Source organism: Eleginops maclovinus, chromosome 16 (genome assembly GCF_036324505.1).
Source record: "Eleginops maclovinus isolate JMC-PN-2008 ecotype Puerto Natales chromosome 16, JC_Emac_rtc_rv5, whole genome shotgun sequence".
Classification (NCBI taxonomy): domain Eukaryota; kingdom Metazoa; phylum Chordata; class Actinopteri; order Perciformes; family Eleginopidae; genus Eleginops; species Eleginops maclovinus.
In genome coordinates, this window is record NC_086364.1 from 7,142,326 (window position 1) to 7,165,863 (window position 23,538).

At 39.8% G+C, this 23,538-nt stretch overlaps 1 protein-coding gene across 1 annotated transcript in view; it reads left to right on the forward strand.

Annotated features, from left to right (window-relative positions):
* The window catches only part of LOC134878778 (xylosyltransferase 1-like), a 33,856-nt gene extending 14,499 nt beyond the window's left edge, over positions 1-19,357 (forward strand). Inside the window, exons 3-11 of the mRNA XM_063904992.1 lie at positions 710-882; positions 1,521-1,723; positions 6,101-6,181; positions 6,558-6,774; positions 6,952-7,128; positions 11,125-11,393; positions 14,291-14,486; positions 14,947-15,283; positions 16,952-19,357. Of these exons, the coding sequence (XP_063761062.1) occupies positions 710-882; positions 1,521-1,723; positions 6,101-6,181; positions 6,558-6,774; positions 6,952-7,128; positions 11,125-11,393; positions 14,291-14,486; positions 14,947-15,283; positions 16,952-17,274 (1,976 nt within the window). The 3' untranslated portion in view covers positions 17,275-19,357. The remainder of the gene's footprint in view (positions 1-709; positions 883-1,520; positions 1,724-6,100; positions 6,182-6,557; positions 6,775-6,951; positions 7,129-11,124; positions 11,394-14,290; positions 14,487-14,946; positions 15,284-16,951) is intronic.
* The last annotated feature ends 4,181 nt before the right edge of the window (positions 19,358-23,538 follow it).

Consider the following 23,538-nt stretch of genomic DNA (forward strand, 5'->3'; position numbering starts at 1 on the left):
TTACAGTTATTCATCCTGAAACTCCCAGCATGCCCCACAGCACGGGTAAGGTCACTAATTAAGCTGAGCAGGCCTCAACCCGCGACATCTTTAGGGTGAACGTGATGATGGAGAAGCATGAGGCTGTTAGAGGGTTTGTATATACAGGAGGCAGATTTAGCTCAGACAGCCACAGACTGAAGAGCGTTTCCACGAAAGACGGGAGAATAAAAGACGGAGCGTTGACAGGAGCGGCATGACGTTTTCTTGCAACCTACACTTAAACAATGCAGCAATTAGTCTGCCCCGCTGTTCTCTTTTTAGATTTTTAGTAAAAATGTTTGCAGAAAATTGCTGATTTGGTCTTTTTGTTTTGATAAATATGTCATAGATTATAGTTGCACCACAGTAGGGCATTAACAATGTTTGATCAACCTCATTATTTGGCCAATAAAAAAATCGTTAAGGATTGAACATGACAAAAACATATAAGATAAGAAGGGATTAAATTATAAATAACTATGAAATTAAAATTGAAATAAAAAACAAATATATTAATTAAAAATATGTTCTTTAATTAATTCCCTAGACTGCAGACCCCGTTGGAAAATGTGGTCCCGAGTGCTGACATGAGCTGTTTTTGCAACAGGACATGAAAGCAACATTTTAACCAGGTAAATTACGCTGTAAAAGATGCTGCCTGTTTAATGAGCTGCTCCTCTCTGTCCAGGTAAGGCCAATGTGAACATACAGTGGGACGAGGACCCCTCGGGATCCGCCCAGCAGGTTCCAGCCCGGATGGCCTTCGTCCTGGTGGTCCACGGTCGATCCTCGCGTCAGTTCCAGCGTCTCTTCAAAGCCATCTACCACACCTCGCACTACTACTACATCCATGTGGATCAGGTGAGACCTCTGACTTTCATTCACCATAATCTCCACATATTAACACTGCTTTAATTATGCATCAGGTGTAAATGCAATCTCTAGAAGTAAAAAGCTAACAAAAGGCTATAGAAGGACTACATCAGGGTCACATGACTTACCTGCCACCACTGCTAAGCTAAAAGTGGCTAATGTCTGTCTTTTAGGACACAGTAATTCCTGCACCCTTTTACAATCCGCTACTTTTTATACGCAGGATTCAGATAAGATCATGAGTTTTTTTTTAGCTGCAAGCATTTTGGCATTCCCGAATGAGATGCGCCCAGATGAAAAACCCATGATTTGATATATTTCTTACAATAGATTCCTCAACCCCTCCAGGTTTGGCCCTCATGGCTTCCCTCTGATCACACAAATACTTTTTCAAACAGTCACACTACATCAGTTTGAACTGTTTTTGTGTTACTTTCAAAACAATTTGTCCTATGTTAACTTTTCAGGGAAACAAGCTGAGCTAATGTTAGCCTTGAGCTTACAGTCAATCTGCCCTTTATCCTTCAGGGAAACACTGATTTGCAATGTACACCTGCTTAATTAAGTTTTTCATCACCAGCTCGTAGACCCTATAACCTTCCTTGTTGTCATTTTCACCTTCCCAGAGGTCCAACTACCTCTACAAAGAGGTCCTGTCTCTGGCCGGACTTTATCCCAACGTCCGGGTGACTCCCTGGCGGATGTCCACCATCTGGGGCGGGGCCAGCCTGTTGACTATGTACCTGCGCAGCATGGAGGACCTTCTCAAAATGTCCGACTGGTCCTGGGACTTCTTCATCAACCTCAGCGCCGCAGACTACCCAATCAGGTGAGATACAGGGTCGGCAAAGGGAACTTGAATGCATTTTATTCATTGGGTAATTGTTTTAAAGAACTGAATTAAAGGAGCAGTGGTGGCCATATTTCAAGCTAAGAGCCCAAATGATCCTCATAGGGTCATTTGGGCTCTTTCTATTCGTGCCTAAAGGGTACCTTAGAATTGTTTGATGATACTTTAACAGTGAATGCAATCTAGAGGAACAGACAGGTTTGCCAACAAAAAGCTAAGCAATGTACTTCTGTTTGATGAATAAAAATCAGTTCAAGTGTACACTATATTTAGAATATTTTCACTGCTTTCTGTCAGACAGCCCTTTCTGACAGGGAACTGAAGTTCTCATATGGTCTCCTCTAATGTATGTTTCTTTTGTATGATTAAAAACAAATAGAAAGTTAGAAGACTACATCATAAAATGTTACTCTCATTCTGGTGACTTTTTTGTGATCACTTTTACATTTGGAAATGATTTCCTTTAATGTTTAAATGAATGAAAAATACCCGTTTTAAGATCGCATGGAAAACCTGATAAGGGCAATTTTTGGGAGTTTATTTAACATAATGAAATGTGAACAATGACCATATAAGCACATCATGAAACCCGACTTCAAACAAACAATCAATCAATCAAAGTTTATTTGTAAAGCCCAATATCATACATGTAACTTTTGTTTCACTGGACTTTACAGTTTGTACAGAATATGAATATGACACCCTCTGTCCTTGGACCCTCACATCGCACAAGGAAAAACTTCCCTTTCAATCCTGAGTTACCCTTTTAAACCAATAGATGCTCTTTGGAGTCTTGATCCATAAATGTTTGGTGGATATCCCCAGTACCGTTCCCTGTGTTGTATCGCTGCAGAAGAATGTGGGGGATTTATCGATCACGTCCAGTCGCATCCAAACACGCAGGGCATTGATTTGTTAAAGCCGTGTTTGGTTTGTTTAAGGTCTTATGGATCAGGTTACACGGCCAATAGACCTCAAGTGCATCGACTCTGAATGGACGAAGAGTCTATAGCGCTGAAGCAGAGCCCCTTTAATGGCTGTCCTGCTACTCGGGGATTTGAAACGATGTGTATTGTTGGAGGAGAGAGCTCGGCTGTGATCAGTGCAGGTATTGAGCTTGCTGTGATTTGCTCGCTGGAGCAGTGAAGGAAGGAAGAAACATAAAGAGATTTGTGGAGGTCGTTCTTCTCTTTGTCTGCAGAGATGTTGTGATTTGTCCTAGAATTCTGCAGTTTTATGCAAATATCAGCTCCAGTAGCAGCAATTTGTTAGATTTTGAAGATGAGTCAGTCTGTTGGCCCATTTTTTTACAGTTTGTGCCAATTTTGCTGTGTCATTCCTTCATTACTAATCTGATAAAGGACCAGAAAACAGGAGAATTAAATTAAATAATTAATGAAAAAACACCTTTATCCTTTTTTTAAAATAGTACACAAAAAGGCTGCAACTATGAGTAATTTAATAATTGATAATAAGACAGCAGTAACAACGACAATATTAATATGAACATAAGAATAGTAATTGATAATAATAAATAAAGATATTCAAATATTAATCAATTAAAGATTAAAGCAAATATGAATGGATAAAGATACATAATTAATACATTATCAAAAAAGGTACAGCTAAAAACAATTAATCAATTGAAAAATGATGATCCTTTAATGTATATTTTGAAAACTAACACAAGATGTTTTTGAAGCCTAACAAAAGTCTGCATTGTAAGTTCTTCCTCTTTTGTTCTTGTGAGGGCTCCTCGTAATAAACACGCACACACACACACACACACACACACACACACTGATATATTCCCTGTCCTCCCATTAGAGTTGCTGTTTGAACACCCTTCCAGCTAAAATCCATAGCACATACACAGCATTAGCTCACACCATCAATAGCTGTGACGTCATTGAAGCACATGGAAAGTGAGGTGTGTGTGTGTGTGTGTGTGTGTGTGTGTGTGTGTGTGTGTGTGTGTGTGTGTGTGTGTGTGTGTGTGTGTGTGTGTGTGTGTGTGTGTGTGTGTGTGTGTGTGTGTGTGTGTGTGTGTGTGTGTGTGTGTGTGTGTGTGTGTGTGTGTGTGTGTGTGTGTGTGTGTGTGTGTGTGTACACACAATCCTTTTTCATATACAGTATGAAACTTGACAGAAAAACAAACAACGATCACATAGATTTTAACGATGTGCATAGTATTGGCTAATGTTTCTTATTGATTACCTGAAATAGTGCACTGCCTCAGTCCAGTCAGTTTTCTGTAGTACTGTATGACAGCAAGAAGGGTTTCTGGGAGCATTTTACTTTATACTTGTACTCCATTACAACTCAGATGTTAGTATTGTACTTTTTACCCTTCTTTCCCATGACACCATGTACCTCCAGATATTTCTGAATGCTTGTAATAAACTAAAGGATGGGGGGTTTCTTTTATCCATGCACAAAATTCTCCTGCTGCATAAGTGCAAACAAGTCATAAAAAAAACGGATGCATCAGCTCGTAAAAGCGTCGTCACAAATCAGCTGATTTTCTGATAAACTCATTAAAGTTGACTTTTCAGAGATGCATGGTTCTCACAGGACAGCGACAAAGCAAACATGTGATGATCTTATAGAACATGATGCTATACTGCAGTTTAATCTAGCCAACAGATACAAGGTACTTAAAAACATCCACAGCAGTAAAATGCAACACAATGCAGCAGTACTATTGATCCCAAAACATCATATACAATATAAAACACTGACAGGAAATGTTTACTGCACAATCAATACTTAGCGTGTCGTGCAGGACCTTTACATGTAGTGGAGTATTTTCACAGTGAGGTATTAGTACTTTTACTTACCTTCTTTAATATACTCACAGGGCTAAGGTAAAGACTTGTGTTGCATATTAGTTTATTTCAGAATCATATTGATTAAATTACTGGATTTAGATTTTTGATTTATTAATGGATTTATCACAACTGGTAATTGTTGAGTTATAATTCGTATCTGTAAAGTAACTAAAGCAGGCCAATAAATATACTTAAAATACATTATTGGCTTTCAAAATAGAGTATAAGTACAAAGTAGCATACAATTATAATAATAGAATTTACAGTAATGACTTAAGTGAGTACAAGTGCCTCAAAATTGCACTTAAGTACAGTACTTGAGTAATTGTACTTTGTTAAATCCACTGCTGGATATATGAGCATATGTTGCAGCAGCTTCAGTTAGATTTAAATGTGTGTGTGATACCGATGAACACAAACATCCCCACAAACACACACACATGCGCGCCTGCGGAGTGCCTTAACGACTGTTATCACATTTAGCCGAGTGATGTGTGTGTATTGGGTGTCTGTGTGTGTCTGCATCAGGCCACACACTGCAGCACCGCTCGGTTTGAAGAGGAAACTAAATAAAAAGGCCCAGCTGTCCCAAACACAGTCACTCTGATTCCCCTAAATGGAAGACTGTGTTGCATTGTTTAAAGGAAAGAGACGTATCATGCTTGCTTACGTGTGTATTGATCACAAGGAAAAGCACTTTAAAACATGGTTTTCTGCAAACACAGCGTGAGATTCTTCTTTCCAAACAAACAGGAACTTGCGTTCAGTTTTTTACCCTGTAAGAACATTTTTAAAAGCTAAATGTGGACCAAAAATAAAGTTGGGCTCCTGAAAGTGGACTTAATTTTTCTTATTTGTAGCTAAATCCATTTACTACAGTACTGTGTTTAAGTACAAATGTGAGGTACTATTTTACATTCGTCTTTTCTGTATAAAACTGATAAAAAATGACTTGGCAATTATTTTAAATGCTTTTTATGCCAACACTTCACAGTTCCAGATTCCCAAATAACAGGATTTACTGTTATAGGATTTTATTTACATAAATTAAACAAATGATTCCATAATTTATTTCATAATTGAAAATAACCTGCACTTCAACCAACTACAAGAATAAAATCCAGCTTTTAGTTGAATGTATTTGTATTAATAATGAAATGGTGTTTACATATCATATTACGAGTCAGAAGCCTGGGACAATTTTGTACTGTGACACATTTGAAATACATTTAAATCTTTATACTTGCATACTTTTATTAAAGAAAATGTTTTAATTCAGAACTTGTACTTTTTAGTGTGTTTAATGGTATTACTTTAACTAAAGAAAAGGATCTAAATACTTCCTCCCTCATTGATATATGGTCATGTGGTACCTGATGTTGCTAGGTGGAAAGTTAAAAAAACTACATTCATGTCTAAGGCACCATTTTTTATTACCATATATCCAGTAGGTGTCATATCAGGACATTTCTTTAAGGAAATGTTTGACTTGAGTGGATGATTGACCACTGATGTCTCCCCTCAGGACCAATAAGCAGCTGGTGGCATTCCTGTCCAAGTACCGCAACATGAACTTCATCAAATCTCACGGCAGAGACAACGCACGGTAAGAGAAAGAGTGAGCGATTCATCTTGATCACAGTTCCTCTACCTTTGTGTGATTTCTTTTCTTTTTTTTGATGGGGATCTTATTTTGTCAGGGAGGTAGTTGTGTTATTATTATTTTTTAAATGTGTTCCGCTTCTGTTCCGCTTCTTCTTCTTTTATCTGCTCTTTTTTTTGTAATTGGATTTTACTATTAACACACCTTCTATATATTAAATGAACAGTTTTATATTATATTATTAAGAAAAAATGGCCCACATGAAAGGCGATTACGGTCTGCAAGCTTAAACAGGTTAAGCATCTTAAAACGTGTAGCAAACTGCATCTGTCTGCATGTCAGTTTGAGTAATCATCTAAACACTGGACACTCTTCTCAGATTCATCCGTAAGCAGGGTCTGGACCGTCTCTTCCTCGAGTGTGACACGCACATGTGGCGTCTCGGGGACCGTAACATCCCAGAGGGCATTGCGGTGGACGGAGGCTCTGATTGGTTCCTGCTGAACCGGCCTTTCGTGGACTACGTGGTGAATTCCAGGGACGAGCTGGTCAGCAGCATGAAGCGCTTCTACGCCTACACACTGCTGCCTGCTGAGGTAAAACACACATACACGCACACACAGATGCAATCATATACAATGCATATACAATATGTTATTCTTAAAACAAATATCTGACAAATGAAAATCATTATGCATCAATCAGAGAGAGTGCATTAGATGAATCGCTTGAGGTGCAAGAGAACTAACGTGTGTGTCTTTCTGTACCGGCAGTCATTTTTCCACACGGTGCTGGAGAACAGCGCCCACTGTGAGACGATGGTGGACAACAACCTGAGGCTCACCAACTGGAACCGCAAGCTGGGATGTAAATGTCAGTACAAACACATCGTGGACTGGTGCGGCTGCTCGCCCAACGACTTCAAGTCCTCCGACCTGCCGCGCTTCCAGGTGAGGTTTTTTTTAGCTCATTTTGTATAGACTTATAGATGTAGTTTCTAGGTACTAACTTTGGGAAATTGTTTTGTTCAGGGGTATAGTTAGGACTTTGAAACATTGGGGGCTTAGCCCAGCCCATAAGTATTTTTTCCGTAGGTGCTTGGAACATAGTGCTAAGCTTTAAACTGGGCAAAGAAATATCACTATAGCCTTAATGATGGCCAGATGTCCCTCTTCTATGTGTATAGAGTGTGTTTGAGGCGTAAAGTGGTCCATTCTTACTTAGCAGCATTCATTTAGCATTGTCACTGTAAGCTACATAATAAGGCTTGTGGAACTAAAATACATTGTATTTTAGTTCATGAATCATGATACAGATAGGCCTATAGTTTAAGTCTGTATTTTGAGGTATAAAATGTGTATAACTTAATAGTAAGGATATTCTGTTCATCTGCCAGTATGCAAATAGCGTGAAATCTTGAGCTTTCTAGATTTAATTCAGTGAGCACACACAAATACACAAACTAATCAGTGTAGTGTCCAGGGGTGTAGTGCTATTTTTATAAGTACCGGAGTGCATGGCTCGCGCATGCATGCACGCGCACAATTGTGGCATGACCACCCAAACAGAAGCATATGCACATAGGTTACTATATTAAAAGTGTACAAATGTATTTGGTATCCTTTCCAGGTCAACATGTTTTAAGTGGGGGGTGGACCTAACATTCTCTAGAATGGTCTGGGGGCATGCTCCCCCGGGAAGATTTTTTTTTAACTGTTGAAGTTAAATGCATCAATCTGGTGCACTTTGAGGGGCAGAATTAACAGCCTAGATCTATGGATACATCTCTCAACACCCATATGAAACAGAACTGTATACAGATTTTCTTTTTCTTTGTGCGTATTTTACAAACAACTCCCTTTTTTAAATTGTATTTTTGTTTTACTGACATATTGCATGAATTTTAATTATTTCATACCTGTTTTTCATTTATTCTCTGACTATAATGACCCTATAAAGGTGTGCCTTGGAAATACTACAAATTGTTTGAGAGCCGCTGAGATAACTTAGATTAAAGTTTACTTTCTAAACCCTCAGAGAGTCCTTTACCTCACCTGAGCTGTAGTTATCAGACCCTCTCAGTCCGACAGGAGAGGACTCTCCTCCACCTTGTTCTAGAAACAGCTCCTTATATCTGTTAGCTCCTAGCTAGCACCAGATGCTAACAACAACAATCCCCGGCTCTCGTTCGGTTGCTCGCTCACACAAAATGCGCTCGTGCCACACACACACAGAACGAGCTTGAATGACACGCAGAGACTCAGAAGTACTTTGAGCAAAGATATCATTATTTTCAAGGGCTTTAAAGTATGATCGGAATGACAGATGAATAGATCCGGGATTATTTTTTAAATTATTGTTAACATAGTATTATAATTTATTTATGATTGAAAAATGTTTAGATACGAGGCTTTGCAAAAGACATCCGGTGCTATAGCCTCAATTCCCCAGTTCTAACAAACCACTGATATACATAATGAAAGAGTCAAGCAGTCTTTTATATCCTTCTGGTAAATGGACTGCATTACAACGAGAGTCAGCATTCATTCGGCCGTTCACACACATTCATATTGAACAGAGGCAGAGGCTGCAAGGGGCCACCTGCTCAGGGAGACTAACATTCTCACACACTCACACACACTGTTGGCCATGGGAGCAATGTGGGGTTTATTAATCTGCTCAAAGACATGTTGACCCCAACGGCCGATCAGCAAGGAAAGAAGACTCTGTTGAGCTCGACTCTACCTCCTGTGACTTAGGGGCGTCGATGCTGGCAACATCAGGCTCAGTTTTTTGGTTTGATCATTTTAAAAACTAGCCGACTCTCAATGGTTCTTCCAATGCTAGTGTTTAATTTGACATTTTTTTACCAAGATATTTAAATGTGGTGTATGTAGATTGAACTTCTTGTTAGTCTCCAAGCTTTCCCTGGTGCTCATTCTTTGGATTTTTTTGTTTTAATGTAATAATGTTGCAGCCTTGCTACAGAGCAAGTCATCATGCCCGCCATCCCTTCTCAGGGCCTCCGTGACCAAGAATAGTTCTGTATTCACGAATTAGCAGTGCCGCTTTTACTCAGAGCGGGCGGCCCTTGGCTCCCTGTAACGACAGACCTGAGCAGCCTCTGTGGTTGAGCTTTGGATGGTTTCTGTAAGAGGAGCTGATCCTGGAAACAGCTGGACTCTCTGTATTTTTGGAGCTTTGTAGCTCTAGAGTAGAGTTGCCGCTGAGGTTTTAAAAGTTATCATTATTATAATGTGGGGTTTGCTTGCTAGAAAGGCTGAGTCCTGAATGTGATCGTCAGGATCACACATGTACAATACTATACACACTCCTTTTTTCCCTCCATCATTTAACCAAATCAGTGAGTTTTAGGTTACTTCCTCAGAGGAGTTTCCTCAAATCTGGCACAAATGTCCACTTGGACTTATAAAACATTTGGTGGTTAAAAGATCAAACAATTCATGCACTAATTGTGACAATATTACACCAATTTATATTAGGTTAAGATGATCAATTAAGGACAATTTGGACTGGCATAGATGCAGTTTAAATAATTAGTTTTTGAGTAATTAATTGGAAAGTGAAATAATAATTTGATAGATAAGAACTGATATAATGGATTAACCAACTTTAAGCATCTTTTAATGTGAGAATGTGTGGCTTTTCCCTGTTAAATATCTTTTTAAAAAGACATGGAGTTCTGCATTTCAGGATAAACAAAACAAGGAGGAGAAGTCACTTTGGACTCTGGGAAGTGATGAAATTCATCCTTTACTTGCCCATTTTTCTCTTTTTATTTGGGCTGTAAGTCCATACGCCCCTTTACACAATATATCAGGTATCTTAATATTATGAGCCTTTAATGGATATTGAAACCTTTAATTAAAAATATATATTAAAGTCTTATATCCAAAAAGTTAAAGCTGCAATGATTGGTAAAGTAATTGGTTGACAGAAACAAACATCTTTTGATTTGATATCAAAATGCTGTTTTCAGCCTCTCAAATAAGGAGACTTACGACTTTTATTTTCTATATCATATTATAGTAGATATATTTGGGTTTTCTGTGCCATGTTCACAAGTCTGAAACCTTTGTACTCTGTACTAAATAAAGCTGCTCCTACAGGCGAGCAGCTGCTTGACTCATGTATACATACGGTAAAGGCTCTTTTCTATAGTTTCCATCTGATGTTCTGATGAAGGAAAACTAAAAAGCCTGTAACTAGTGGTTTCCTCTGTTGTCTTTAGCTGTGTAAGGACACAGATTGTTAGGTAACAGCCCCAGAATAACCTCTCAAATAAATCTGCCGCTCGCTGCAGTCTGCATGGCTCTCATTATGTTGGGGTTTCCTGGTCCGCCGCTGCTGCCGGGGCCACCAGGAGCTGGTTGGGTGAGGTCATGACAGCATATAGCACGCCCTACCTCCTCGAGAAACAGCTACATGATGAAGTGTGTGTGTTTTCAGTCCGGCCCCTACACCCAACCTCAAGCCCTCTTTTTTTAAGGTGTAGGGTGTAAATACAGCCACTTCTGGACTAACTTCCCATTCTCCAGATCTAAGGAGAAAAGAAATAAACAATACAATAAACTATTTTATTTCTTTATCTTCATCTACCTTTTCTTGGGGCAACATAAAAAAATAGTGTCAATCATTTTCATAGAACAATGGATCCATGATGAATGGCATAGTATACTCTATTTATATACATGTTTTATTTGTATTATCAATGTTTTAAATGTTTTGTATTCTATTACTGCATTATTATAATGTGCACGTTTTTACCTTAACATCTCTATTTTTATATAAGTATTTTCAGTGTGTATTTTAATTGTATTATATTTAAAAATATTTAAAAGATTCAATTATGACTTTACTGAGACATATAGAAAAACAATGGTCTTACTCCAACCATCCCTCTTTTTTTCATGTTTTGACTACAGCAAGCGGCGAGACCCACCTTTTTCGCCAGGAAGTTTGAGGCCAGCGTGAGCCAGGAAATCATCAACCAGCTGGACTCCTACCTGTTTGGATCCCACCCCCCGGGAACTGTGGGCCTCCAGGCCTACTGGGAAAACATCTATGAGCATGAGACAGACGGCCCCGCCAGTCTATCAGACTCCACGCTCAGCCACTATCACGCCTTCGCTCGTATGGGACTGTCCCGTGCCGCCAGCTCGCTGCAGGGACACCCCAACGACAACAGCTGCAGGTAAGCATCCAGATGTGGGTTTTTGTGAGTGGGATATGTTGTGGAACTCAACAAGTAAAAACTTAACCTACTTTGATTTGTGTTTAGTGAGAAATATGTATGTATTAGTCATATTATATACAGTTCTCCTAATACATTCAGTGGTGTACAAAGTAATTGGATATTAACTATGGTAAAAGTAGTCATACCACAGTGTAAAATACTTTGTTAAGAGTAAAAAAGTAAGTACAGGTTTAACTTACTATTATAGTTTTGGGATTGGAAAAGACACACAAACACCCGAGGTTCAGTGAATGCAGCATCTGTTGCAAATAGATTTCCTTTAAGGTCCCCTGATCCCGAACTATGAATGAAAATGTAGATTGGAAACATTTAGATTTTGTGCTGAACCTGTTTGATTGAATTCAAACCAACACTCCTGTTGTTTCGGATTGTTTGGGTTGGTTAAAATGTTGTCCAACACACTGTGATGCACAAAACAGCCTGAAAGTGGGTTTTTGGTCCACGTTCAAGTTCTGATGCAGTTTGTTTGTGTAGAAACAAATGGATTTAGTTATGTAACTTATTGGATTTTAGCACAGATGAACTGCTGTTAAATCCATGTGTTGATTGTCATTGTGCAATTGTGCTATGTAATCAGATAGGATAAATAAATCCTTAAGGTTTAGTGAATGCAGCATTACTTGCTTGTCAGTTACCAGAAGTTTAATTTCTCATGTTGTCCCCTGAGACTGATAAGACTGTTTTGTTGAAATAGTGTTGTTTACCTGTTTGATTTGGATTGTTTGGTTTGGTTTGTCATACTGTCCATCAATCATTGGTCAGAACCAAACATTGACAAAAGTGAGTCTCTGGTCCGGTCCCAAGTATATTCTGGTGCAGTTGTTGGATATTTGAAAGCAAAGCAGACAAAAAAGGGTGGATGCCAGCGATGTGATTTAAGCACACATTAAAAAGATAACCAGCTGTCAAATCCATTAGCAGATTGTGAAGTGAGAAAAACAACCTCTTATGAGATATGTTTATTTGATGGTTACCAATATACTAAGCTGTGTGATCAGTGTTAGCCGTCGGTCCTTCTAGCTTCATTTTGAAAGCTCTTACTTTGTGTATTTAGACCAAAAAGTGGCAAAATGGATAACTTCTGAATTGGTTTTTTTCATCAATGTGAACTAAAGGCAAAGAAAATGTGTTTGAATTGTTTCTATTTAAATCCTCTATGACCTCAAGTTACATTTTATGATGTAATGGCTCTGTTGTTGTGTAGTGCAGTTTTTGGCTATAAAAAAGACAGGCAATAAAAGCCCCAGGCTCCTTCAACAATGAAGCATAAAATACTCAAGACATAAAAAGAAATAAAATGCAATGTCCTCTCCCTCCATAAGGGTATCAGGCTAATCTAGTAGCTGGCTCTGTATATTTAGGCTGAGAGAAATGGCAGAACCACAGCCTGATGGGAGTGAGGAAGAAGGGCAGATCAAATGTGTCTTTCCACTCGACTCACTAAGTGTGTGTGTGTGTGTGTGTGTGTGTGTGTGTGTGTGTGTGTGTGTGTGTGTGTGTGTGTGTGTGTGTGTGTGTGTGTGTGTGTGTGTGTGTGTGTGTGTGTGTGTGTGTGTGTGTGTGTGTGTGTGTGTGTGTGTGTGTGTGTGTGTGTGTGTGTGTGTGTGTGTGTGTGTGTGTGTGTGTGTGTGTGTGTGTGTGTGTGTGTGTGTGTGTGTCCAAATTAAATATAAAGATAACGCCAGCTTGTCCTGGGATACAACCAGGCTACAGTGTCTGCACAGACTGGATTTTTCCAGCGGAGTCTGTGTGTGGAGGGGTGGAGACCCACAGTAGGTACAAGGAGGTGGTTGTTGTTGGAGTTTGGGTGGGGATGGGTGGGGGCAGCATTATGGGAAGTGTGTATGAAGGGGGGACAAGGGTGCAGGAGTAAAACAGGACTTGTCTGTTCCCCCAACTTGTGATTTCAGTCTGAGAACACGAACACACTAATGTGTGGATATATTTAAACATGCTTCCATCCACATCCACAACGGAGCTTTACTAGGAACCCACTGCTGAGCTGTTGGAGTTTAACAAGCAGTCTGTTCATGCTTTTGCTCCAGTCAGACTCATTCCATGTTTCTGTACAGCTGATCACATGCTGCAGGTGCTGTTATGATGTTTGTTCTCCAGTTTAAAAAGTAATGTAAGAAAGATTTGGCGTACTGCTAACTAAGCTCCAGGTATTTACCGAGCTTCTGAATCCAACAGTTATTTTGAACCTGTGTTTTACACTGATTAAGGATTCTGACCAGAGAGACATGACAAGACTACAACTTCTGTTTCTCAAAGGAAAATGACATTTTGTGTGGCCCTTGAACATGATATAAAATTCATCCATTATATTTTAACAATCTGCTGTCCATTTCATATTCACATTTGTGTGTGCACTCTCCTTAGTCATCAACATTTGCAAAACCCCTGGTAAAGGATATCAGAAAGATGCTATTGTAGCGTATGGTATGTGATAAAAAAGGCATAAAATGTCATGTAAGAAAAGTCGTAGTAAAATGTGTCGCAGTAAAAGTATAAAGTATAGCATGCCATAAAAATTGTCATAGTAAGTCATCAAAAATGTAATTAAAGTCATAAAGATGTATAGACATTTAATACAGAACGTAAAAGACAGTTAAGAGTCTTAAAGATGTCATACAAATTATTGTACAGTAAATCATATGGAAACATTTAAAATATATTTAATAAAATAACACTAGTTTAGTACGTCACTAAAAGTAAGAAAATATTAATGTTTGTCTATCAAAGATAAAGAAGACACATTGCAAAGACGTTGTTTTTAAATGTGTCCCCTTCATGGCAGCATGTTCTCAGTACGGTGTGTATTCTACTCTCAGGTTCATGGCCACCAGCCACCCCGTGTCAGTGCACCTCTACTTCCTGTCCGACAAGTTCCAAGGCTACCTGCTGCGCCACGTGGCCACCAACCGCGCCTCCGCCCAGCTGGAGAGCCTGGAGACCTGGGTGACCTCCAAAGACCACTTCACCCCCGCCAGCCCCCCACACCCCAACAACAGGCTGCAACACGTCCAGGTCAGAAGCGCACACACACACACACACACACACACACACACACACACACACACACACATACACATACACATACACATACACATACACATACACATACACATACACATACACACACACACACACACACACACACACACACACACACACAATTGTTCTAACCGGTAGGTGACATTATGTTTGTAGAAGTTCTGAGAAACATTACATGTCACTAAGACGCTTTTATCCAAAGCGACCTCCATACACTCAATACTGTGAGCAATTGGGTTGAAGTGTCTTTCCCAGGGACACAACGACATGCTGACTGCAGTTGGGGTGGGGAGCCAGTGCTGCCATGATCCGAAGATCAGTGCACTAACCCACTGAGCCACAGCCTCCGTTCAGTTTATTAAAACTGCAAAAAAAAAAAAAAGCTTGTTCTCAGGAACCTTAAAGCTTCCATTACTCTCTCCCTGTTCTCCAGGTTGGGGCGGACTGGGACCCTAAGGAGCGTCTCTTCAGGAACTGGGGGGGTCTGCTGGGCCCCAAGGACGAGCCGGTGGCTGTGCAGCGCTGGAGCCGCAGCCAGAGCAACCTGACGGCCACCGTGGTGTGGATCGACCCCACCAACGTCATCGCCGCTACCTACGACATCCTGGTGGACGCCTCCGCCGAGGTCACGCACTACCGGCCGCCTCTCACCCCCCCGCTGAGGCCCGGCCTGTGGACACTCAGGGTGCTGCACCACTGGAACCTGCTGGGCCAGACCAGCTTCATCGTGGCCCCGCTCGAGTTCCACCGGCAGCAGCCCCTCCAGCAAGGTAAGTGTTGCAGGGCTGCTGCATTCAAACATTTAATCTGGGCTCAGCCGTTACTGCCTGAACACATGAATTAGAATTTTACTCTTCCTGAGGTTTCTCTCATATTTCCCAGTTAGCTCTAAGTGTTTCTTGGAGTTTTTCCTTTTGCTCTGCAAGGGTCTTTCTGATATTATGTTATGTAATTCATGTAGGACATTTTGGAGCATACGGAACTGGACCTGAACATTTCACATAGAATTATAAATGTCTTTAAATACCTTCATCCATATCATAGAAATATCATAGATCATCCAAATCAGTAGTTTAAATCCAGGATTTTAGTTTCAGTCTCGGGATCAAGTAGACTGGAAAATAAAAGGTAGACCGACTTTATTCGTGGGACTTCAATTTATCAGGTACATATGTACTTGTTTATTTGTTAAATTAGATCTTTTGTCAACATGTTGCATTAACTTGTCGATGAATAAGGATAAGCGCTAATAAATGTATTTTATTCATACTTTTTCCCATTTTTTCTGCAGTGTTTGATTATTCATGTACTTTCTTGCTATGTTTTAGGTTGTTGTAAATATTTGTCAAGTAAATATTTGTACTGGTGCGTCCCTAATTACAGTATACCACTGTACAGTATAGTACATTTTCAGATGTAAAGAAAATCCTTATTACAGGGTCCTCTAACTTGTGTTTTCTGTAAGCATCGTTTTTGTGGAGTGACCTACTACTACTATTCTGAGTCAGTAACATATAACTAATTTGGCACAATGCTTGGCTATAATCCTGCTGAACCCCTTTGAAAACACCTGTTGAACGGGAATTCAAGAGCGGCACAGGGGTCACTGTAGTCAAAAGCTAATACTTAAATTACACACACAGAGCAGAGGCCCTTCCTGTCACAGCTGTCAGCACCACACACACACATATGCGTAGTGTCAGTATCCAGTCACACACACATGGGGTCACCTCTGTCCCAAATTAGCTTCCTTCTTTCAACGTGTTTGTGTGTGTGTGTGTGTGTGTGTGCGTGTGTGTGCATGCGTGCGTGCGTGTGTGTGTAAGTAAAGCCTCGGACATGAATAGATGTTGATGTTTTATTGGCTGCCGTCATAAAGTGAAAAGGGAGTGTGACGTGATCAGATCAGAGTGTGTTTGTGACCTCAGGTGCCTGTGTGTTAAAATATAACATGTTCACTTCTGGACTCCTTTTTTTTTTTACTTCCTTGACATAATGACATCACTACATAACACACTGGCTAGCACTCCAATACAAGTGATAGGCTAAGGGGCGGGACATCTTTAAGCGGCTGACCAATCACGACAGAAATGACCAGCTAACCTATCAGAGCAGACTGGTCTGTGGCTTCAGACAGAGGGTGAATCTTGAACTTTGAGATTTTAGCCTTTGCAGAACTTTAACACGCACGACTCCCTCTGTCTTTCGACACTTGCATTAGACTCCCATAAAGACTCTGATGGTGAAATACGTTACGTTACCAAACCTCAGATAAAGCAACATAACAACATTACCAAACAAACAAACAAAACAAAAGAGGAAGTGGTAATGTGAACATAATGTCAAAAAGCTTGTGAAAGATTAAAAATGTGTGCTCACCTTCTTCACCATTCTTCTCTCTCTCCCCTCTTCTCCTCCCCCCTGCTCCTGGGATGCAGAGGACGCCCTGCGGCTGCACAGCGGCCCGCCCAGGAACTCCTACATGGAGCAGAGCTTCCACGGCCTGAACCCAGTGCTGCGGCTGCCCGTGAGTCTGGGCGCTGTGGAGGAGGCGGAGGCCAACGCCGGCCTGACGGGGGCGCCACTGCGTCGCTGGCTGGACGGCCTGCTGGAGGGCCACTGGTCGGCCGCAGACGTCTGCTCCATGGGCCCCAGCGTGTGTCCTGTCATGCAGCGCTGCCGGCTCACCGCCTGGAGCTCCACCAGCCCCGACCCAAAGTCTGAGCTCAGCCCGCCCAGAGAGGACGGGCGGATCAGGTAGCAGACATACGGACTGAGGGAGGACACGAGGAGCACATGAAGGAAGACACACATCCTGTCTGATATTTATTTATTTAAAAGTGTGTGCAACGTCACAGTGAAAGAAAGTGGATTAATTAAACTCTGGAGGCAGAGGCGGGTAGAAGAGAGGAAGAATCTCCTTCAGTCCTCATTCAGTCTGCTGCTCTCACTGTTGCTTGGGACATCATGCTGTGTGTGAGTGTGTGGGTGTGAATAAGTGTGTGTTGAAGTGGTGTGTCAGAAGAACTCTATACCTCCCGATGTGAGCGTTTCCCTGGGTGACGGTAGGCAAGTGTTACATGTTCAGATGCTGAACGCTAAAACAGCTGCTCATTATAGACCAATTCATACTTTCTGTGTCCATGAAGGTCCCGAGCCCCCTGGAACAGCGCCTAGCCTTGAGCTAATTCTTGTAGTGGCCAAACATTGGAATTATAACTTTCGTGTCAGTCTCGAAATGTCATTGGGCACAAAGAGACTTTTTTTGGTTGACGTACAGCACGCCTCTGACTGGAAGAAAAGAGAACAAAATTAACAAACTGTATAACAGCTTTAAAGCTTTCCAATACAAATTCGTCATATTTATTTTATTTCAGAACTTTGTCCCAAAATTACCATTTCCTTCAAAACAAAACAAATGTCTGTGCCATGTCTGAATCCTCTTTATACCCTCGTCTGGTCTTTTATTCAGAAGAGGGCATACAACATTTTACAAGTTAGTGATTCATATTTCATATTCTGCAATTTGATTGTTTTTTGGACAAATACATCTGCCTTTGTTTCTAAAGGCGTTCAAGTGTTTTCCAGGACTGAGGGTAAAGTTTGTCGGTCAGGTTTGTGTTGTTGGATAAGTTTCTCCTTTTTCGGCTCGAATTCAAACTTCACCGTTTTTTACAACCACGGCGATAAAGCATTACATCCATTAAAAAAAATGTATTTATTGGACATTTGTTGGGCTGTCTCTGTTGGTTACAACACTGTGTATAACTTGGTCTCAATTGTTTATTTTTAGTCCGTGATAATGAAATGATTGGATGGAAAAATGTTAAAAAAGTACATATAAAATGAGTTATACAGACAAATAAGTTACATAAACTGAAAAATGTAAGCAGAAATTTGTTTCACAATTAATATTCCTGTGTTAGGAATATCATATTGCAGTACTCTGAAAAGTTATAGGGTTAAAAACAAACCCTCTAAAATGTTTGGTTCCTTCCATACTAAACAACATTTACACAAAATATTTCCCTGAGTGTTGAGTTTGAGTGCAGTGCGGGGGGAGCGGAGGAGACCACCAACACATTTTATGCACCTTTTAGATTTCCATGCTTCTCTGTGATGGACATCGTGCCAGGACGTTAAATATTCAAAGGGTTGCGCCAGTTAGGATGAAGGTTACACTGTGAGGCTTTTAGGAGCAGTGATGCATCAGACGCTTATGTAAACAACAACAGGTTTAATAGCATTATTTTAAAGACTTGGCTAATATTTTTTTTAATGGCTGTAGGAAGTTAATTCAACTCTAATTCAATCTGTTGGTTAAAACAGTTTTGGTTATTACTGGATTCAATTTTAAGTTCAGTTGCATTGGATAGAGTGTTCCCACCTGCTTTCAGTCTTCTTATTTGCATTTGTTTTATTTGCAGCAAGAAAGGATCGAATAGTCTCCTTAAAATGTCCAAGCATTATTTTTAACCCACCTTACACATGTTACTTTTTGTTACCAATTAACAAATCCTGATCCTCGCTGGTGCAATCCATCTTTAGTTTGATACTATAAAATCTACTATTTTTTGGTAAATTATTTCAATGTGTGTAGTTGCCATAAGAATATAACTGGGACCAAAACTGGAGAGTAGTGGTTTTTTTGTTTTTACCCTTGAGGTTGAAGCTGAGAATGATTGTTGTTCTGTGACAGTCAGCACTTTATATATAGCATATAATGGTTACAAAAAGGATAGTGACTACTATATACAGTGGGGAGAACAAGTATTTGATACACTGCCGATTTTGCAGGTTTTCCTACTTACAAAGCATGTAGAGGTCTGTATGTTTTATCATAGGTACTCTTCAACTGTAAGAGACGGAATCTAAAACAAAAATCCAGAAAATCACATTGTATGATTTTTAAGTAATTAATTTGCATTTTATTGCATGACATAAGTATTTGATACATCAGAAAAACAGAACTTAATATTTGGTACAGAAACCTTTGTTTGCAATTACAGAGATCAGACGTTTCCTGTAGTTCTTGACCAGGTTTGCACACACTGCAGCAGGGATTTTGGCCCACTCCTCCATACAGAACTTCTCCAGATCCTTCAGGTTTCGGGGCTGTCACTGGGCAATACAGACGTTCAGCTCCCTCGAAAGATTTTCTATTGGGTTCAGGTCTGGAGATTAGCTAGGCCACTCCAGGACCTTGAGATGCTTCTTACAGAACCACTCTTTAGTTGCCCTGGCTGTGTGTTTCGGGTCGTTGTCATGCTGGAAGACCCAGCCACGAGCCCATCTTCAATGCTCTTACTGAGGGAAGGAGGTTGTTGTCCAAGAACTCGCGATACATGGCCCCATCTATCCTCCCCTCAATACGGTGCAGTCGTCCTGTCCCCTTTGCAGAAAAGCATCCCCAAAGAATGATGTGTCCACCTCCATGCTTCACGGTTGGGATGGTGTTCTTTGGGTTGTACTCATCCTTGTTCGTCCTCCAAACACAGCGAGTAGAGTTTAGACCACAAAGCTCTATTTTTGTCTCATCAGACCACATGACCTTCTCCCATTCCTCCTCTGGATCATCCAGATAGTCATTGGAAAACTTCAGACGGGCCAGGACATGCGCTGGCTTGAGCAGGGGGACCTTGCGTGCGCTGCAGGATTTTCATCCATGACGGCGTAGTGTGTTACTAATGGTTTTCTTTGAGACTGTGGTCCCAGCTCTCTTCAGGTCATTGACCAGGTCCTGCCGTGTAGTTTTGGGCTGATCCCTCACCTTCCTCATGATCATTGATGTCCCACGAGGTGAGATCTTGCATGGAGCCCCAGACTGAGGGAGATTGACCGTCATCTACAACTTCTTCCATTTTCTAATAATTGCGCCAACAGTTGTTGCCTTCTCACCGAGCTGCTTGCCTATTGTCCTGTAGCCCATCCCAGCCTTGTGCAGGTCTACAATTTTATCCCTGATGTCCTTACACAGCTCTCTGGTCTTGGCCATTGTGGAGAGGTTGGAATCTGTTTGATTGAGTGTGTGTGGACAGGTCTTTTTTTATACAGGTAACGAGTTCAAACAGGTGCAGTTAATACAGGTAATGAGTGGAGAACAGGAGGGCTTCTTAAAGAAAAACTAACAGGTCTGTGAGAGCCGGAATTCTTACTGGTTGGTAGGTGATCAAATACTTATGTCATGCAATAAAATGCAAATTAATTATTTAAAAATCATACAATGTGATTTTCTGGATTTTTGTTTTAGATTCCGTCTCTCACAGTTGAAAGGTACCTATGATACAAATGACAGACCTCTACATGCTTTGTAAGTGGGAAAACCTGCAAAATCGGCAGTGTATCAAATACTTGTTCTCCCCACTGTATAACTTATTATTTGAAATGGACGCCTGGTGCAGATGTCACAGTGTTGGTGGGTTTATCCCTGAAAGAGCCATCTTCTGTTCTAATATATCAGACATTTACTGCCACTAGATTAAGGGTTAAAATGACAGCAACTGGTAAGATCTGGTTATGTTTTGACCTTTTGATTTCAGAATAAGACTGATGAAATGTCCCTTTTTGTGAAACCTTCAATATTATTATGTCAAAAGTATAAAATCACAAAAATTGGTTCACCTGCAAAGGAAACTATGAGGAAAGAATATATCTGAGAATAACGGCAAGAGCGCAAAAAAATAACAAAAAGGACAAAATAAAAACAGCATTTTGCTTAACCTTCAGTACCTGTGCACAACTTTGAAATTGGTCTTTACGGTTTCGCGTCAACAATATACTATGCTTTATTTATGAAAAACCCTATTTCTGAATTAAATCTGTACTTTGGTTCTGGGGAAAATATAGCGGGCTCTTATTTTGAAATGTAGCATGAGGGGTTTATAGGCTTAGGAAATATTTTCCACACAGATGTGAATATTAAAAAAAGCAGGTCTTATTGCTGTCCTAAAATCAAACGGTTAAACAGTGACCAGGTAGAAACATGTTACTATTTTATTTAGTAAACATGTCCTAAGTTATTCCGACAGTCATTAGTTTAATGTTGCATCGTTCAATTCACACAAAATCTTTGGTTTTAAATACATTTCTTTTGGAAAGAGTTTTCAGAATTACTTTTTTGTAAAATGTATACATTATTTATTATTAAACACACACATACAATAATGTTGCCTTCATGCAAAATGTTGGCATGTCAGTCTCAAAGTCCTGAATGTTAAAAAGACATTTTATTTTCTTTACCGCACAATTGCTTTGAATATTAAGAGCCATTTGATGTATTTTTCATATTACGAGTGAGTCGATGTAAATCAGTATTTTGTAAAATACTCTGATGGTGTACAGTTTCTAAGTTAAAGTGTAGAAAGATTTCCGCTCTTGATTAAGGTGCCACAGAAGTTATGTGACTGTTTTTAAGAATTTTTAAATGTTTGATACCGTTTTCAGATTCTGGAAGAAAAACAGTCCATATTTCATAAGTTTTTCTCACACTAAAAGCAGTTTGTTGTTTTATTTCCAGTACCAACCTTATTGTTCCAAGTGCCATTTTTGTCTGATATGTTGTCTTTTTGTTTGTAACTCTCTCTCTCTCTCTGTGGGAGCAGTGCTGTGCCTTAGATGTTATCATGTTTTAGGAAACTGTCTCTGAAAGCATCAAAAACTCAAAATGTTCAAAAGCCAAAAAAAAATGTAGTAAGGATTGCTGTGAATGCCTTATAAATGACCTTAGCGATTTTGAAGTACATTTTTTGAAAATAAAACTCAATCTCCCTTTATGTTGTGCCTGTGCAATTCATTTCACATTCATGTATAAACAGGTAATTCCGGTTAGGTCAGAGGGCTTCAGATAGAAAAACCTAACTGTAAGTACATTTACTCTTCCATGAAGGTACTCACAATACTTAGCTTAAAGTGTTTGTCTTTCAAGCTACTTCATACTTCAGTTTTACACTGTATTAATAACTATATATACTTTCACTTCAGGAAGAATTTGAAGGACATTTATTCATATAATGATGTATTCTTACATCATCGTACTGCTACTTTTAATTTAAATACTATTTTAACAACTCAGTTGTTTTATCTGCGTATATATTAGAGGAGTGAGAAAAATGTTTAGCAGACCCCAGGTGTAGCCCCTACTGTGGGTCCCAAACCCCAGGTTAGGAACCACTGCACTAGAACACAAAATGTGTATTTATCCACTTTTAAATGGACCCTTAGAAATGCACCTTTATGTCATTTTAAATATTAACATTATAAAAGGTCTATTTTTAAACTAATGAGGGAGACACAAAAACATGTGTTGGTATGGGAATGGGAATGTGTACTGGGAAAAAAATATAGACTTGATTTGTTTTTTGGATTCCTCAATGTGCTGGGTTTGAAAATATACTTTAATCTTCCTTATAAAACTCCCAACTACGCTTCATATCTGCAATGCAGAGCAGCCAGAGCCAGCAAAGTCATCAATACAGCTGGTCAATAACTGCAGCTAATTATTTTCTGAGGCCTCAGAGTTAACGTCAGACAGCATGTGACTCTGGACGCCGGTCAGAAAGAACTTACTAACAGAAGCCCATTGAGAACTAATGACTTAATAGAGTGTGTGGGAAACGGCTCATTCCATTGAAATTCACTAAATTCTGCTGAACATCCTGTACCTCTCTGAAGTGAACGTACAGAAACACACACATACTCATGTTTTTAATCAATTTGGGCTACAAGCCTTTTACAAGAGAAATGTTAGGTATATTATTTTTATTAAAAGAAAGGAAAAGCTTACCATATCATGTTTTTTCTTTTAATTGTGGTAGTTTGATTGTCTTAAAAGTTGTCCAAGTGTTGAATATTTGCTTTACAAATATAGTTTTTTTAAATGTATTTCCTGAAAAAGTATTTGTTCACATTCGTTACTGATTTGGCAAAATGTTTCGGTCGTATTTTGAATTTTTATTTAATGACGTTTTAATAAATACGGTAGAATACAAGAAAAACATAAATGTGTAGAGGTGGGGGAGGGGATATT